General features: G+C 41.0%; 1 protein-coding gene across 8 annotated transcripts in view; it reads right to left on the reverse strand.

Annotated features, from left to right (window-relative positions):
• The window catches only part of SYNE2 (spectrin repeat containing nuclear envelope protein 2), a 316,273-nt gene that overhangs the window by 178,446 nt on the left and 121,523 nt on the right, over positions 1-16,304 (reverse strand). For all 8 annotated transcript variants that reach the window (XM_059693959.1, XM_059693921.1, XM_059693929.1 and 5 more), the window contains 11 exons: positions 14,603-14,761; positions 13,773-13,946; positions 12,745-12,879; positions 10,164-10,322; positions 7,464-7,675; positions 7,220-7,310; positions 6,337-6,434; positions 4,426-4,552; positions 2,543-2,700; positions 1,581-1,731; positions 313-923 (listed from right to left, as the gene is read on the reverse strand). In XM_059693959.1, coding sequence (XP_059549942.1) covers positions 313-923; positions 1,581-1,731; positions 2,543-2,700; positions 4,426-4,552; positions 6,337-6,434; positions 7,220-7,310; positions 7,464-7,675; positions 10,164-10,322; positions 12,745-12,879; positions 13,773-13,946; positions 14,603-14,761 — 2,075 coding nt within the window. The remainder of the gene's footprint in view (positions 1-312; positions 924-1,580; positions 1,732-2,542; positions 2,701-4,425; positions 4,553-6,336; positions 6,435-7,219; positions 7,311-7,463; positions 7,676-10,163; positions 10,323-12,744; positions 12,880-13,772; positions 13,947-14,602; positions 14,762-16,304) is intronic.

Here is a 16,304-nt window from a genome sequence, read left to right on the forward strand (position 1 = left end):
ATAGTAAATACACTGCCTAAAGCGACTCTGCAGCAACTGCTGTACTTTATCCACATCTTAGTTCACTACTCCTTTGTCCGTGAGAATGAAAACTTTACAAAAAAAGAATTACATAACATTTAGTAAAGACACAATATCAACAAGAATAAAGTTTGAAAAGTCTACGGAAAAGAATGCTGAACGCTCATAGAGTGGGATAGGACAGAAATAGACAGGAAGAAATAGACAGGAAAAATCTAGTGAAGTATAATACATATTTGAAAACACAGAAAAGTGTCACCTTGGGGGGAAATTGATGGAAACAACACTTACCGTTGTTTCACAGCTGGAACAGTCGGATCCTTAAGACCAATTTTACTGATTTGGCTTTGCACCTCTAGAATATTTTTCAGGAGTTCATTATTTTTTAAAATACAAGCGTCTAGTAACTTGTCTTCTTCCGTGAGTTCCTCCTGTCCGCCAGAGCCACAGGTCTCAAATAAGGGTTCGGCCAGAGCATTGAGAAGTTTTTCACAGGACATGTCTTCACCCCGTCCGGCATCTTTAAAGCTTATATCAAGCATCTTCAAACGTTTATCCAAATGCCTGGCCTTCTCTTTCATCAGATAAATTTCTCCCTCTTTATTTTTCACTGTCAACGTATCTTCTGATGCCACCTGTGTACCTGAGGCTGAAGGGTCTGTGACAAGCCCACCAGGGAGGGCAGCTGTTTTCAGGGAAGCCAAAAAGTCTTCCAGAGCCCTGAGGGCATCTCTACTCCTCTGGACCCTGTGGTTCGTCTCCTCAAGCTGTGATCTGTGTTTCAGGATAATGGTCTGCGTTGCACGTAAATCAAGTGGGTGTAATTCCTTTAATGCAAAGTTGCCCAACGGCTCCAAATTGTTACAAATGTCTATCTGTTTTGCTATGGAATCTTGGATATCCTAAAATTAAGGTAAGAAGAGCTGAAAAGGCTGAGGTAGAAAAAAGAACGGCTGCAGGGCAGAAATTAACCTCTAATTATGTCACTAGGTTTAATCTAGAAAACTGCTTCTCAGTTTAACCAGGGCTGACAGTTTCAACGTTTTAATTACAGATTACCACATGGCCCAGCGGCTTTATCATCTGGTACCCTTCCAGATGTTTCCATCCCCAAAAGAAAACAAGTATATAAACCTATTGCTTCAGTGAAAATAATCACAGATTGAACTGTTGAGACATCTGTTTATAATCTGAAATAAAAACCTCACTATTTTGTATTGATGATGAGATTTGGAATAAGTAAACTGTGGAATATGCTGATATATGCATATGAGTCTAGCATGCTACTTGAGATTTCAGTCATTGGAAAAGGCATTCATAAGGAATCCTTCATTTTGAATTCAAAGAAAATACCTTGTTACTCCATAGTAACTACTTCCAAATTTGAAAGGAATTAAAGAGTTGAGAAATAACAAGTATAACTTATTAAAGATTTTTCTGTCATTGCTTATATTCTAAATACATATTATTGATGCATAATCAAAAATGCATAAACATGTATAAGTAAATCTCCAAGGAACCGATTATTCTGTGACTATACTGTGAGAACTGGTATGTACCTTCAGGTTTTGATAAATGCCATCAGCATTGGCGAAGTGAAATTCTTCAATGGCCACGTCATGCAGAAGGAGCAGGTCTGAGCCACAGAGAAGGAGCGATGCCTTCTCCACAGGTATCACAAGCTGCAGCGCAGTCTTCAGAGACTCCATTCTAGATGTAAAAGAAAGCAGATGTGAGGGGAACCAGAGATGAAAGATACCCTATAAAACACATTAATGCCATGACTTAACCAAGAACAGAAAATAATTGTCCAATAAAAATACATACCATGATATGTACAGATCATCACATTAAAACACAAACCCAGCAATCCAAAAATGCCAAAGAATGAGTTGTTTCCTATACAAATATGCTTATTAGCTTAATGGATACCACGCTAAATGAAAAACCGTACAATACAAATTACTGAATGTAATTTAACACTGCCTTGATGACAAAGAAACCTCATTATGAATACTAATTATTTTATTCATGGAAATATACGAGAGCTCCAAGAACAGGCTCTACTAATAATAAATTGGAATGCGTGACCTTGGGTGGTTAACATAGATTCTTCGCCTCAGTTTCCTCCAAGATAAAACAGGGATATGTACTCGGGAGACACATCCTTTGTGGAGGGCTAATTACAGCAGTCTCATTTTAGAAATAAGGAAATCAAGGCCCAGAGAAGTTATGCAACATGGGCAGATTCATGCCCAAGCGGGGAGAGTGGGAGGAGCGTGATCTTTAGGACTCAACAGACTTTAAATTCCACTTAAGTCTCTGGCCAGTAGTGTGGCTTGGTTAGGTTATTTAACCTCCCTATCAGTTTGCTCATCAGTAAAATGGCAATCATAATGGCAGCCTCTCGTAGGGTGTTGTGACAGCTAAGGAAAATAACATACTAGTACAGTACTAGCCTAGCTTAAAATGGCATTTAAAAATTTAGTAAGTTCATTAGTAATAGCCCTCAGAATTATACCTGGTGTTAAGAGTCATCTGGAACTCTCTTTCTTTCTCCTTTAATTTGTCCCTTGCTTTAATTATAACTGGCTTCTTTATGTCACTCTCTAGCTCTTCTAACTGCAATGAAGTGATTTCAAACTCTTTCCAGCAAGCATCAGTTTCATTCTTTAAGACCTGGATGAAACACATAAATTTATCAGCTTATGGGTTAACAGGCACAATTATTCTGTTCTTATAAAATGAGACAGCCACAAACTGCGGGCACAAAGTTTCCCATAAAAATACATTAAAACAATATTTTCTGCCCTGGCCAGTTTTCTCAGTGGTTAGAGCATCGACTCACGGACGGAAGGGTTGAGGGTTTGATTCCTGGTCAAGGGCATGTATCTTGGTCGCAGGTTCAATCCCCAGCCCGTCAGAATGAGTGCCAGAGGCAACCAATAGATGTGTCTCTGTCATGTGGATTTCTCTCTCTCCCTCCTCCCTCCCTTCCACTCTTTCTAAAAATCAATGGAAAAAATATCCTCGGGTGAAGGTTAAAAAAATATTTTTTCCCAGCCATCTACAACTTAAGGATCTGTCAGAGAACAATGATATTAACTATGCTATCAGAGGGCCCTTTTAATGAAGTCAAGGGAGTCAATGATATCGCTTTCATCCAAATCCAAACCCCTTCCCCTAAGCTGGGTACACAGAATACAATTCAGAAAGACACACACAGTCATAAGAACAGACTTTCTACTTCCTCTAGAGAATAAATGTGTTTCTCTCTAAACTAAAAGAAAATTTGAGTGAACCAAAACTATTTATAGCAAACAAGAAGTGAATAAAAAATTATTTTTATTTATAATTAAACACCTAAAACTTCTATACCCTTTCAGTGCTTTATATTGATTCTTTAAAAAAAAAAATAAGGCGTTATTACAAAATCTTACTGCTTACTCACCAGTATAATTTGCTCCTCACTTTCCCCAAGTATTAGTATAGCTTTTCTAACCAACTCATTATTCGGTCCCTGGAGTAAGTCTCAAGACAATTTCTTAATTGCGTTGACAACGTGCTAAATCCATCATTTGAACAACTGAGATTTTACCATATGAATTTTGCTTATTCAGATGGAAAATAGAGAGGAGCCAGTCGGAAGGAAGAAACGAGAAAACACGGGAGGGTGTTAAAGGGAACCACACATGGCCCTTTCTCCACCTGATGGGTTTTCTGTGAGGGTTCACTCTAATGCACTTCCAAGCTTACAAGTGTTGCACTGCCATGCACGGATCATCTTCAAAATAAGGAAGGTATTTATTGGTAGAGCTTACGATTGATGTTCCTACCACTAGCTGTTTCTGTAGCTCTTGAATCAAAGGCACTACTTTCTCTGATGCTCTCCAGGAAGACCACCCAGCACTTAGAGTGAAAACTCCCTCCACTGCCTGCCCCTTCCTTACTGTCCAACATCAGACAGACATTGTGACAGCTTGGTTAAGACGATGAACAACTGAAAAGTATTTAGAGTCACTGGTTTTTTCGTGAATTGTTGATTTTAGAGCAACCTAGAAGGAAGCAGTGTTGGTTAAAGTTGCCTCCGACCACATTGTTTTGACCAATTCATCTGAAGCCCTCATTCCCATCCCAAGCGCAATAAAAAATTTTGCAAGCCACCATATCGAGAGTATCAAATCAGAGCATGCGCAATAAATTAGGACCCTGAGCCAAAGTCTCTCCTGGGTTTGATACTTAGATGCAAATCACTGTCTGGAATCGGGTGACATTAGACATGCAATCCAACCAAGTTCTTGAAAACATCTGGCATATGGGACCTCAACAAAAATGGTGACTTCTATATTCATGGTGGTGTTATTTTCTAATAAAAGGTAAACTCATAATAGTTTCAATAATTACCTGTAGATCTTCCAGTTTATCCTGCAGACAGGCACTACTCCTTTCCCCATCGCTAGGGAAGTCAGAAGTAATCCTAACTTTGTTGTTTTGCAGGTGTAGTTCAAGAGTTTCTGTGTGTGTATCATACCTGGGAAAAATTAAATGTGACATTACTTAATTTAAAAAATAAGACAAAAAAAGTGTTTCAATTACTGTCAATTATGCATGAGAAAAATCCCAGGAATTTCTGTTGAAGTTACTGGACCACATGCAAAAATTCTGACCCAAGCATAATAAGAACTTATTAAAGTACTAGAGGCCCGGTGCACAAAAATTTGTGCACTCGGTGGGGGGGGGGGGGCGGGGGGGGGTCCCTCAGCCCAGCCTGAGCCCATTCACAGTCCAGAACCCCTTGGGGATGTCCACCTGTCGACTTAGGCCCATTCCCCTGGGGATCGGGCCTAAGCTTGCAGTCAGACATCCTTCTGGCAGCCAGGGAGCCCTCAGGGGATGTCTGACTAAAGGCTTAGGCCCCCAAGGGATCGGGTCTAAACCGTTAGTTGGACATTCTTAGTACTGCCACGGAGGTGGGAGAGGCTCCTGCCACCACCACTGCACTGGCCAGCCATGAGCCGAGTGGCACTCCCCATATGGAAGTGCACTGACCACCAGGGGGCAGCTCCTGCATTGAGCGTCTGTCCCCTGGTGGCCAGTGCGCATCATAGCAACCAGCCATTCTGCCATTCAGTCAATTTGCATATTAGCCTTTTATTATTATTATATAGGATGCCCCTATTTCCCCCCTTTTGCCCCCTCTACCCAGCTCTTGCCCCCCACTTCTCTCTGGCCATCACCATACTGTTGTCTGTGTCCATGGGTTGTGCATATATTTCCTTTGGCTAATCCCTTCTTTAAATTCACTTCTTTAAATTTTTATTTTCAGATAAGTGCTTATAACTGCACTATTATATATTTTCTATTATATCATTTAGAATTAAGATATTTTTTAATTGAACCCTTGTAAATTTTAGCACAATTTAATAAATTATGCTAGAAGCAATTAGGAGATTTTTCATGCAATGCAGATACATTTCAATTAATATTTTATTAATTTTAATTTTTTAATATTTTAATTTGAAATAATCTCATACATGTAAAAAAAACTATGAAATACTACAGCATATTATATGTACCCTTCACCCAATTTCTTAGGTGTTAATAATTTAAACATAACCATTATACAACTAACAAAATTTGGAATATATTTTTCTTATAATCTCTTTAATGTTACTTAATCCATTCACTTTGTTTTTGTTAATCTTCACCTAAGGATATTTTTCCATTGAATTTTAGAGAGAGTGAAGGGAAAGGGAGAGACACATTGATTGGTTGCCTCCTGCACATGCTCTGATAGGGACTGGGGATCAAGCCAGCAACTGAGGTACATGCCCTTGACTGGAATCGAACCTGGGACCCTTCAGTCCACGGGCTAATGCTCTATCCACTGAGCAAAACAGGCAGCAGCTTAATTCATTTACTTTTAATTTATATGTGCCTTTATATTTAAAGTGGGTTTTGTTTTTGATTCACCCTCATAATCTGTCTTGGCTTCTGGGGCTTCTGGGTCCCTCCTGCCTTGCCACTGGGGACACGATCGGGTCCCGGGCAGTAAGGCGGGGCTGGCTCCTGGGGCGGGGCTGCCTTGCCTGCCCTGGATGGCGGCGCGCTGGTGGCTTGCGCTGTCCCACCCTGCCTTCAGTATGCAAATTAGCTGCCATCTTTGTTGGTGGTTAATTTGCATATTGTGCTGATTAGCCAATGGGAGGCATAGTGAAGGTACGGTCCATTACCATGTTTGTCTATTATTAGGATAATATGTTTGCATTGGTGAAATATTTTTGGTGGACTTTCCAGTTGTTTAAAAGAGTTTACCTGTCTTGTAAACTATTTATAGATGTATTGTGATCCTTTTCTTCCTGTTCAGGCTTCAACTCTGATGCCAGGCTCAAATTCTTAATCGATCCCACTGCCTAAATAAATATGCAAAATAGTCAACATAATATCTTCAATGTACTTGTCTACAACAGATAAATACTTTTTTATACAAAGGCATATTACTGACTCCTTGTACAGCATACCAGAAGACACTACAATTTATTTGAGGTTACTCAGCTCAGAGAAAGGCCTTCCCATGGGATAGAGGAGATTTATTGCACCGAGTCTCACCTTCTATGTAGTACGTCAGCGCAATCAAGGAGCTCTCCTGGTCCCTAAATGCTCTTGCTGACTGTGACCACATAGGGATGGTCAACTGCAGACAGAAGCCTCGCATGCAGGAGCTGACCTCTGAAAACTAACACACTGCTCCTGCTCCACCTCTCACTGGCCATTGGGGCTGTGCGATACAGTACATGCCCATTACTTAGGATTCTAAGTGGAAATTCAGTTCCCAAGGAAAGTAAAAGACATTGTAACGAGAAAAAGACAGATGAGAAATGAACTAGCTCATCTCAATGACGCCGAGGCATCTGTACAGATTAAACTCAACCTCTTATACCCTCAATGGTAATGTGCACAGTCATTAATGATCAAAATGGTCGCTTTTTAAAAAAACTGTTTGTACCCTCAGCGGAAATTTAAGTTCATTCTAGTTCTCTGAAAAGCAATCTTCCTTGCATGACTTAAGTGGGACTTCTCAGCTGAAGGGGGCTCTCAGGTCGTTAAAAGCATCACTTAATTAATGAGAAGTGAAGTATTATACACTTGGCCTTCTTGACTGAGTTTACTTGCAAAATACATTATCCACATTTAACACCTTTTCAGTTGATGGCTGATTATCTGAGTTTGCAGATGGCGCCTCACTGTGGGCATCCCTTCCTCCATTCTCAGATGTGTTCACGGTACCCCTGGGAAGGAATCAAAATGGCATATTGAAATAGAGGGAGAATCATGAAGCCTGAAAAGAGAATGCATAATAATATCCAGTGCTAGCTCATTTTGCAAGAGACTATCTCTCATTTTTCCCCCTTCACAAGTCACTATTCTTATGAAGCACTAACTTGTTTTTCGACGTGCCTCCCACAGGGGGCTGCAGTGTCGCGTGAATCTCGGAAGCACATTTCCGAAGTCTTTCTATCTTTTGCTCATAATCTTGGAGCACCCTCCTCACTTCTTGCTGACTCTTCTGGGACGTCAGCTCCTCACACAGCTCCCGCAGGACCTCCATGTGGTGATCAAGCTGGCGCAGGCTGCCTTCCTCAGAAAAGCAGGCCTAATTGAGGGAATAAAGCAGGAAATGTGTTCCAAATGAGTTTACATAATTAGTCCATGAGGATTAGACACTAACAGATGTGTGTGACTTTAACAACGCAATCTTTTGTAAGCCTGTCCACCGTGTGCCTGGTGTGGTGATGGGCATGGAGAAACAAAGATGAGGCCGTCAGCCCTATGGGGATTTGCCGCAGTCCAGTAATGTGGAAACTATAACATGTCACCCCGAAATATGCCCCTTTGACATGAAAATTAAGCAGCAGTAAGCAACCCTGGCTGGTGTGGCTCAGTTGGTTGAGCATTGTCCCGTGCACTGAGAAAGGTCACTGGTTCGATTCCCGGTCAGGGCACCTGCCCAGATTACGGGTTTGATCCTCTGCTGGGTGCATACGAGAGGCAACCAATTAGTCTTTCTCTCTGTCTCCCTCTCCCTTCCCCATCAATAAAAATATATCTAAAAACAAAAAAGAAGCAGTAAACACAGAAGAAACTCCCCATTTTCTGCCTAAAGATGGGAGATAGTCTCCTTTTACTGGAGATACACACGTCTCAGCCCGGACCGGCACTAGAGGAATCTGCAAACAAACCTCGTTAAACGAACCTTTATCCTCCCTCCCAAGAGGTCTTGTGTTACCTCTTTACCATTTACCACCCCAGCCCAAAAGCTTTTGCCTTGTCAATTCTTCACAAATGTATTGTTTTGTTATCTTAAAGGTATCAAGACTTCCTGCTCTGCTCACTTCTACAGGTCTTCAACCTCTTGTCAAGGCTCCCACGTGCATGTAAAAATTCAATAAAATGTGTGCCCCTTTCTCTTGTGAATCTTTGTCAGTTTCATTTTCAGACCCAGCCAGGGACCCCAAGGAGGCCGAGGGAAATGTTTTCCTCCCCTGCAGTAGTCACACAAATAATGAGCATATAGCGTGACAAGTGAGAGGACAGACCCACTACCTGCCTTAGGAATCACATGAGGGAACCACCCAAGCTTCATGCAGAAAGAACGAGGAGACCGGCAGGTAAAGGGGGAGAGGGGGCGTTCCCAGCAGGAGCAGCAGCCAAGGGAGAGAGGCTCCAGATGTTCTGAAAGGACAGCAGTCTAGTGTGTGGAGGGCACAGCACAGAAAAAGAGGCTGAGGCATGTCCTGGGGCCAGACGGGGAAGGACTTGAACGGCCTCCTAAGGGGTCTGGAGATGTCCTGGCAGTCACGGTGAGCCGGTGACATAAGACCTGTGGTTCCCAGGGTTCACGCGGTGATGGGTACGGAAGATGATGCAACCCCTCATCATGCCGAGGAAATAAGCCAGGCAACGCCGATGGGAAGGGTGGAAAAGCAGCTGTTCCGCAGAGTAACAGATGGGGCCTGGCAGCTGACTCCACCAAGGCTGCGTGGGCAGGAAGGGGAAGGAGAGGGAGGAGATTCTGAGACAGCAAAGCCCTCCCAACCAGGGTACGTCAGAGCAAGAAACGTCTCAGAGGCGCTATCATGGTTCATGTTGGACAAGCTGAGGGCGAGGTCCCTGACGATCACTGGTGATGTCTCGGTTAGAAACAGAACCTGGAGCTCAGGGGAAAGGACTCAGTGGGAGATAACGATTCAGGTGCCATCACTGTAGGGGGCAGCTAAAACCCCCAAGTGCATGAGATTGCCCAGAGCAGGGGCGGGGAACCTTTTTTCTGCTGAGGGCCATTTGGATATTTATAGCGTCATTCACAGGCCACATAAAATTATCAACTTAAAAATTGGCCTGCTATAACATTTAACTAACTCACCCTAATGCCTTGGCAGGGCCAGACCAAATGCTTTCGAGGGCCTTATACTGCCTAAGAGCCGGAGACCCCCCACCTCTGGCCTAGAACAATCATGAAGTTAGCCAAAAGCAGAGACTCTCCAAGCTAAAACATTAAGACAGCACAATAAAAAAGGGAAATGTGTGAAGGACACTAAAAAGAAGCCTTCCCTCAAAAAAAAAAAAAAAGACAAGAAGAAAAGTCAAGAGGGATTGCCGTTGAGAGAGCCACAGCAGGAAAAAAGTTTTAAAGAAGTGAAAAGAGGAGCCATACTGTCAAATACATGGACGCAATTAAATAGGATGGGGACCAAAAGGAGACCATTGGATTTGCCCCAGTTGGATTACATCCTGATTTCAGATCTTCCACTAAAGCTGGACTTCGAGGACACCGAGTCCCCACAAAAGCAACCGCGGGTACATCAGCAACAGTTTGTAACCAGACTCTCAAGGACAGGGGCCACTGAAACATACAAGGGAAGTCATGAACGATTAACTGAATGCTAAATTGTTCTCACTTCTAAAAAGCAAGAATCGCAGGCTCTAGTCAGAGCTTGAACTGCATAAGGGATGATCCCCAGGGAGCAAGACAGATGAAGTCATTCTGAGAGGTGATTTAACCCGAGGCCAAGGACATACACAGCCCTGTAAGAAAAACCTCGAAATGAGGACAAAATGCACATGGAAAGCAGGTGGTTTACCTCATGTTCCTTAATGAGACCCTTGGTCCTTCCTCGGCGAATTAGTTTCTTTTCTTTATTTATTTGTTTTTCAAGTCTTGAAATAGTGTCACTAATTTTTCCTTTTTCAAGGTCTATTTTTAGTTGTTGAATATACAAAGACATTTCATGATGAAGAGACTGAAAACAAAGACACATATTAACCATGGGAACCAAATCTATTGAAAAGGTTTTTTATAAAAAACATAACAAAAAATACTTCTATTAACAAAGGACAGAAAAAGAGCTTATGAAAGTCTCATTCATCCTTATGTCTTTGAGGAGGACCCATAGACATATTTTTTTTTCCTTTCTATGAACTGAAAATGTGTTTTATTTGGGAAAGACGCTGGTAAGAGAATTAAAAAGGCAAGCTGCAGACTGGGAGAAAATATTCATGAAACACACATCAGAGCCTATGCAGAAACAACAGGATGCTATCATGTGCATCCTAAATGGGATTCTGGAACAGACCAAAAAGCATATTAGGAAAAAACTGTGGAAATAAAATTAAAATGCAAACTTAGTTATTAATAAGGTATCATATTAGTCCCATTAATTGTGACAAAGGTACTATATTAACACATTGTATGTGGGAAACGTATTTATACGTTTTACATATTTATATGTTCTACCAGTGTAGTAGAGCGCGGGACACGTATTAATACGTTTTTTTATGGACTAACGGTAGAATGCAGGTAATGTATAAATACGTAAACTAAAGTTAGCGTAATTTTACTGAACGTTGCCATTTGCGCAAAAAATTAGCAAAAATGGCGCGCCTGTTAGCGCGCGATAAAAACTACCCGTAAACAATGTGTTAATACAAGATGTGTATAACAGTGAAAAATGTGCCTGGGGTATACTGAAACTCATTGTACTATCCTCCTATATAATAAATGGCTAATATGCAAATAGACCAAATGGTGGAATGACCAGTCGCTATGATGTGCACTGACCACCAGAGGCAGACGCTCAGCGCAGGAGCTGCCCCCTGGTGGTCAGTGCGCTCCCACAGGGGAAGCGCCGCTCAGCCAGAAGCCGGGCTCATGGCTGGCAAGTGCTCCCGCTCTGCAACAGCACTCAGGATGTCCAACTGCTGGCTTAGGTCAGACATCCCCGGAGGTTTCCTGGACTCTGAGAGGGCGCAGGCCGGGCTGAGGGACCCCCTCCTGAGTGCACGATTTTCGTGCACCGGGCCTCTAGTCTTTGTAATAATTCTGTAAATATAAAATTGTTCTAAAGTTTACTTTAACATGTTTTAAAAGTACCTTTAACAGTAGACATTCAATTATATTACTTTATTCTCTCCCTCTCTCCATACATTCATACATACATGCACACATATACAAAAACCATATTCAATACTAAATATCACTTATTAAACACAAACTCTGTGGTAGGTACTTTCCATAAATCCTCACAACAATCACGCCAAGTGGGTGGGGTTATTCCCATTTTATAGTGAAGCTCCTAGAAGTTGAGCAACTTCCCCGGGGTCATAGCTGCTGGATCCAGGTCTGTCTGCCACCAAAGCCAATACCTGTTTCACTGAAACTCTGGGTATGTGTGTCAATATGTTGTCTCAGTCAGGATCCAACCAGGAAACACTAAATATTTAACTCGGAGGGAATTACATGCTGGGGATTGATTACACAAGAGATGAAAGCCAAAGAGGGGACAGGAAAGCCATCCAGAGATTAGCATCAGCAGAGAGCTGCCCCTGCCACCCAGCTGGAGGCCTCAGTGGGGTCCAGGCAGAAGGTCACCAAGCAGAGGCTGGCACCATGGAACCTATGGCCAGGGGGAGACACAGCTACCAGAGACACTGGCAAGAAAGAGAGGACATGAAGGCCTTGGGACTCTGCTACTGCCCCCTCCAATCTCCTTCTAATCTCAGTGCTGTCATTGACTGAACACAGAGAGAAGCCAGCTACTACAGGACCCAAGACCACAGCTGCAGGGATCAGCCCTCTGTGACTTTGGGTAAACAGGGGGGATCATCAAGAATGACTCTGGCCCTAACTGGTTTGGCTCAGTGGATAGAGCGTAACCTGTGGACTCAAGGGTCCCAGATTTAATTCCGGTCAAGGACATGTACTTTCGCAGCTCATCGATGTTTCTCTCTCATCGATGTTTCTAACTCTCTATCCCTCTCCCTTCCTTTCTGTAAAAAAATCAATAAAACATATTTTTAAAAATAAGGAAGAAAAAAAAAGAATGACTCTGAGCCTGGCCGGCAGAGCTCAGGGGTTGAGCGTCGACCTATGAACCAGGTCATGGTTCAGTTCTGAGTCAGGGCACATGCCTGGGTTGCAGGCTCGATCCCCAGTGCAGGAGGCAACTGATCAGTGATTCTCTCTCATTGATGTTTCTCTCTTTCTCCCTCTCCCTTCCTCTCTGAAATCTATATCTATCTATCTATCTATCTATCTATCTATCTATCTATCTATACACACGCACACACATAAACATATACATATATGAAGAATGACTCTGGTGACAAACAGATCAATGGTCAGATGCATTGGTATAAGCCCTAGATACATATGCATGTTCTTACCTCCCACTTGGCACAGACATCTCTACTCTTTTCTTCCAAAGACAGCTTTACATCCTCAGTGACATTATTTTTCAGTTCTTCAACAGCTTTCAAATACTTGGCCAGACTTTTAGTATTAAAAATTAATAGCGCTTCCTATTTTAAAAAAAAAAGATACAAGCAAGAACATGAAAGCCTCATTACCCTGCCAAGTCCTCAAAGCTAATTTTGATAGATCTTTCCTAGGTAGTGCTAAGAAAAGGACTCTATGAAGATTATTTAAAGATTTAAGGGAGACTTCTCTTTGTAACTTGAGGTTTGATAGCCCATTTGCATCTCTTGAATTCTTTTGAAAAAAAACTGCAAAATATTTATTATTTAAATGTAATTACAGCCTGGCCGGTGTGGCTCAGTTGGTTGGAGTGCCCTCCCACACACCAAGAAGTCACCGGTTAGATTCCCAGTCATGCACGTGCCCAGATTGCAGACTGGATCCCCAGTAGGGGACAGGCAAGAGGCAGCCAACTGATCTTTTTCTCTCTCTCTCTCCCTCCCTCTTCCCTTCTCTCTTTCTCTTTCTTTATAAAAATATATTTTTATTGATTTCAGAGAGGAAGGGGAGGGAGAGAAAGATCGAAACATCAATGAAAAGACAGAATCATGGATCAGCTGCTGCCTGCATGCCCCCCACAGTGGATTGAGCCCACAACCTGGGCATGTGCCCTTGACTAGAATCGAACCCGGGACCCTTCAGTCCCCAGGCCGACGCTCTATCCACTAAGTCAAACTGGCTAAGGCAATAAAAACATACTTTAAGTAAATAAATAAAGTAATTACACATTTGGCAGGTCTATAATAGTATACTGAATTTTTAAAATTCTTCATTTTAATTTTTAAGAGTCTCTGGGGAATGATGTATATAAAACTTGGAAAAATTTTAAAGGTACAATAACTTTGTGTACAATCACAGTGGTGGAAACATCTTGATTTCAAATTAGATAGTTGGTTCAAAATAAATACCCTACATTTGGTAGTTGGAAGGGTCCCACCTTGTATTTTGACATCAGTCCACTCCGGCTCTCTCTTTGGCCAAGTAACTGCTCGGCCCTTGCAATGTATGATTCCAGTTCCTGCAGGGATTCCTCCACCTTCACCCCGGCACTCAGGTCTGGTGAGACATCAGATGAGTTCCTCAACATTGCACCTAATTTTACCATGTTGATCTGTGAAGACAAAAAATTCTCAACACTTAGCCCGGCTTCTTAGCAAATTAACAAATTAATAAGTAATTTCTTTGTGTTGCCACTCCTATTTTCCTGCTAGACATAAGAGTATCTAATTTATCATGTAATATTTTCCAATATGCTCTAAATTATAAAGAAATTATAAAGTTTGTTTCAGTGGATAGAGTGTCGGCCTGAGGACTGAAGGGTCCCAGGTTCGATTCTTGGTCAAGGTCACATATCTTGGGTGCAGGCTCGATCCTGGCCCTGGTCAGGGCATGTTTAGGAGGCAACCAATCAATGTGTCTCTTTCACATCGATGTTTCTCTGTCTGTCTCTTCCCCTCACTTCCACTCTCTCTAAAAATCAATGGAAAAATATACTTGGGTGAGGATTAACCAAAAAAAAAAAAAATATATATATATATATATATATATATATATATATATATATATATATGTGTGTGTGTGTGTGTGTGTGTGTGTGTGTGTGTGTGTGTGTGTGTGTGTGTGTGTGTGTATATATAATGCAAAAGTTGTATTTTTATAAAACATTTCCAAACTACAGGGCAATCCCCACCCCCAACTTCCCCATCCTCCCATTGACCACTTGGTTTTAAAGACTAAAGTCATGAATAAGGAACATTAAAGAGAGACCTGGACTTTTTCTTTAGCTTCTTGAATCTTTGCCTGAAGCCCCGCTGTGAGAACATGTTCGAGGGACTCCTGGCTTGAAATATTTTGTACATCCATTTGTAAAGTGTCTTCCATTCTAGACACAAGCTCCTCATACATAGAGCCTTTGGCAATAAGATGCTATTAAAACAAATTAAAGTGAGATCACAATAAACATTCTGATTACATATTAAACATTAACCTTAAATCTTACCAGAAATCATAAAAGGTTAATTATTAATGCAAAATGAGACAAATTTATATTCTAAAGCATGTTATTTTAAATTTTCACTTTTAAGTTTTATATGTATACAAATTCTGGGAAAATAGACTTTTATAGATTATTCTTTATATACTAAGCACTTCAATAAAATACTTTAATATAATGTCAACAGAGAGAAAAATAAGTTGAGAGAATAGTAATAAATCTTAAAATTAAGTTGCTCTAAGCCAAATCAGTCACAAGGGAATCCAATAAATGTTACTGGAGAAAGTGACTATTAGAAAATAATCTTTTTAGAACCATGCTTTACAGAACATATCAAAACTACTTTATAGCCCTGACTGGTTTGGCTCAGTGGCTAGAGCATCGGCCTGCGGACTGAAGGGTCCTGGGTTCGATTCCGGTCAAAGGCATGTACCTTTATTGCGGGCACATCCCCAGTGGGGGGTGTGCAGGAGGCAGCTGGTCGATGTTTCTCTCTCATTGATGTTTCTAACAATCTATCCCTCTCCCTTCCTCTCTGTAAAAAATCAATAAAATATATTTTTTTAAAAAACTACTTTACAATATATCTTGATCCAATAAGATCTACTTAATTCCTTCTTACAGAATTATATTCTAGCATGTTTGTATGTTCACTGTTATTTTTTTAAATATTTTTAAATATTGAATTTCTCATTTCTCACTCATTTCTTTTACTTAAATAAATTCCAGATGCAGCAAATAAATAAATATGTAAATAAAATTAGAAAAGCACTGGCAGATGTCACAGGTAACTTTATGTAATATTTTCAAAGCAATAAAAAGTTATCATTCTTATACACAACGAAAACACAAAAATGCTATATATACACCATTTCAGAAATGTAGATTTGAAAGAATCACATAAGTATTCCTTTATTCCGGGAACTTTCCATCTTGTTGCAATTTATGACATGCTCCATAGATTTTTATAGCTGAGCTTGGAACTCAGTAAAAACCACAATTGTCACTTCATTCCCAGAAGAACTGAGTGATATTAAAACGCAATCTTGCCTCATTGCTTTTCAATGAGTCGACTGCCTGAGAATGAAGACAGAACGGAGTTTTAACAACATCCGTCACCCTCCCTGTGTCAAGAAGGGAAAATGGCTTAATCGGTGAATGAGCTTTCAAAGCACAGACTGTCATAATCTCATATTCACACGGCACTGAGCTATGTGAGACTGAACTCACTTATCTCTTCATCGCCCTCTCATACCAGAAAATATTTTAATCTCCATCATGTAGCTGGGAAAATTAATTCAAGAACTTAGACTCACATAAGGTATTATTAATGATCTTCCAGTCTATCCTCTGTCTTCAAGCAAAATCACAGCAAATGATTCAGGAATGAGAATCCATGCTATTTAAAAAACTCCCAACTAAGAAAATTCAAACAGTCATATTACTCTTTACCTTCAAACTTGTTCGTTATCTTAA

Source organism: Myotis daubentonii, chromosome 1, assembly GCF_963259705.1.
Source record: "Myotis daubentonii chromosome 1, mMyoDau2.1, whole genome shotgun sequence".
Lineage (NCBI taxonomy): Eukaryota > Metazoa > Chordata > Mammalia > Chiroptera > Vespertilionidae > Myotis > Myotis daubentonii.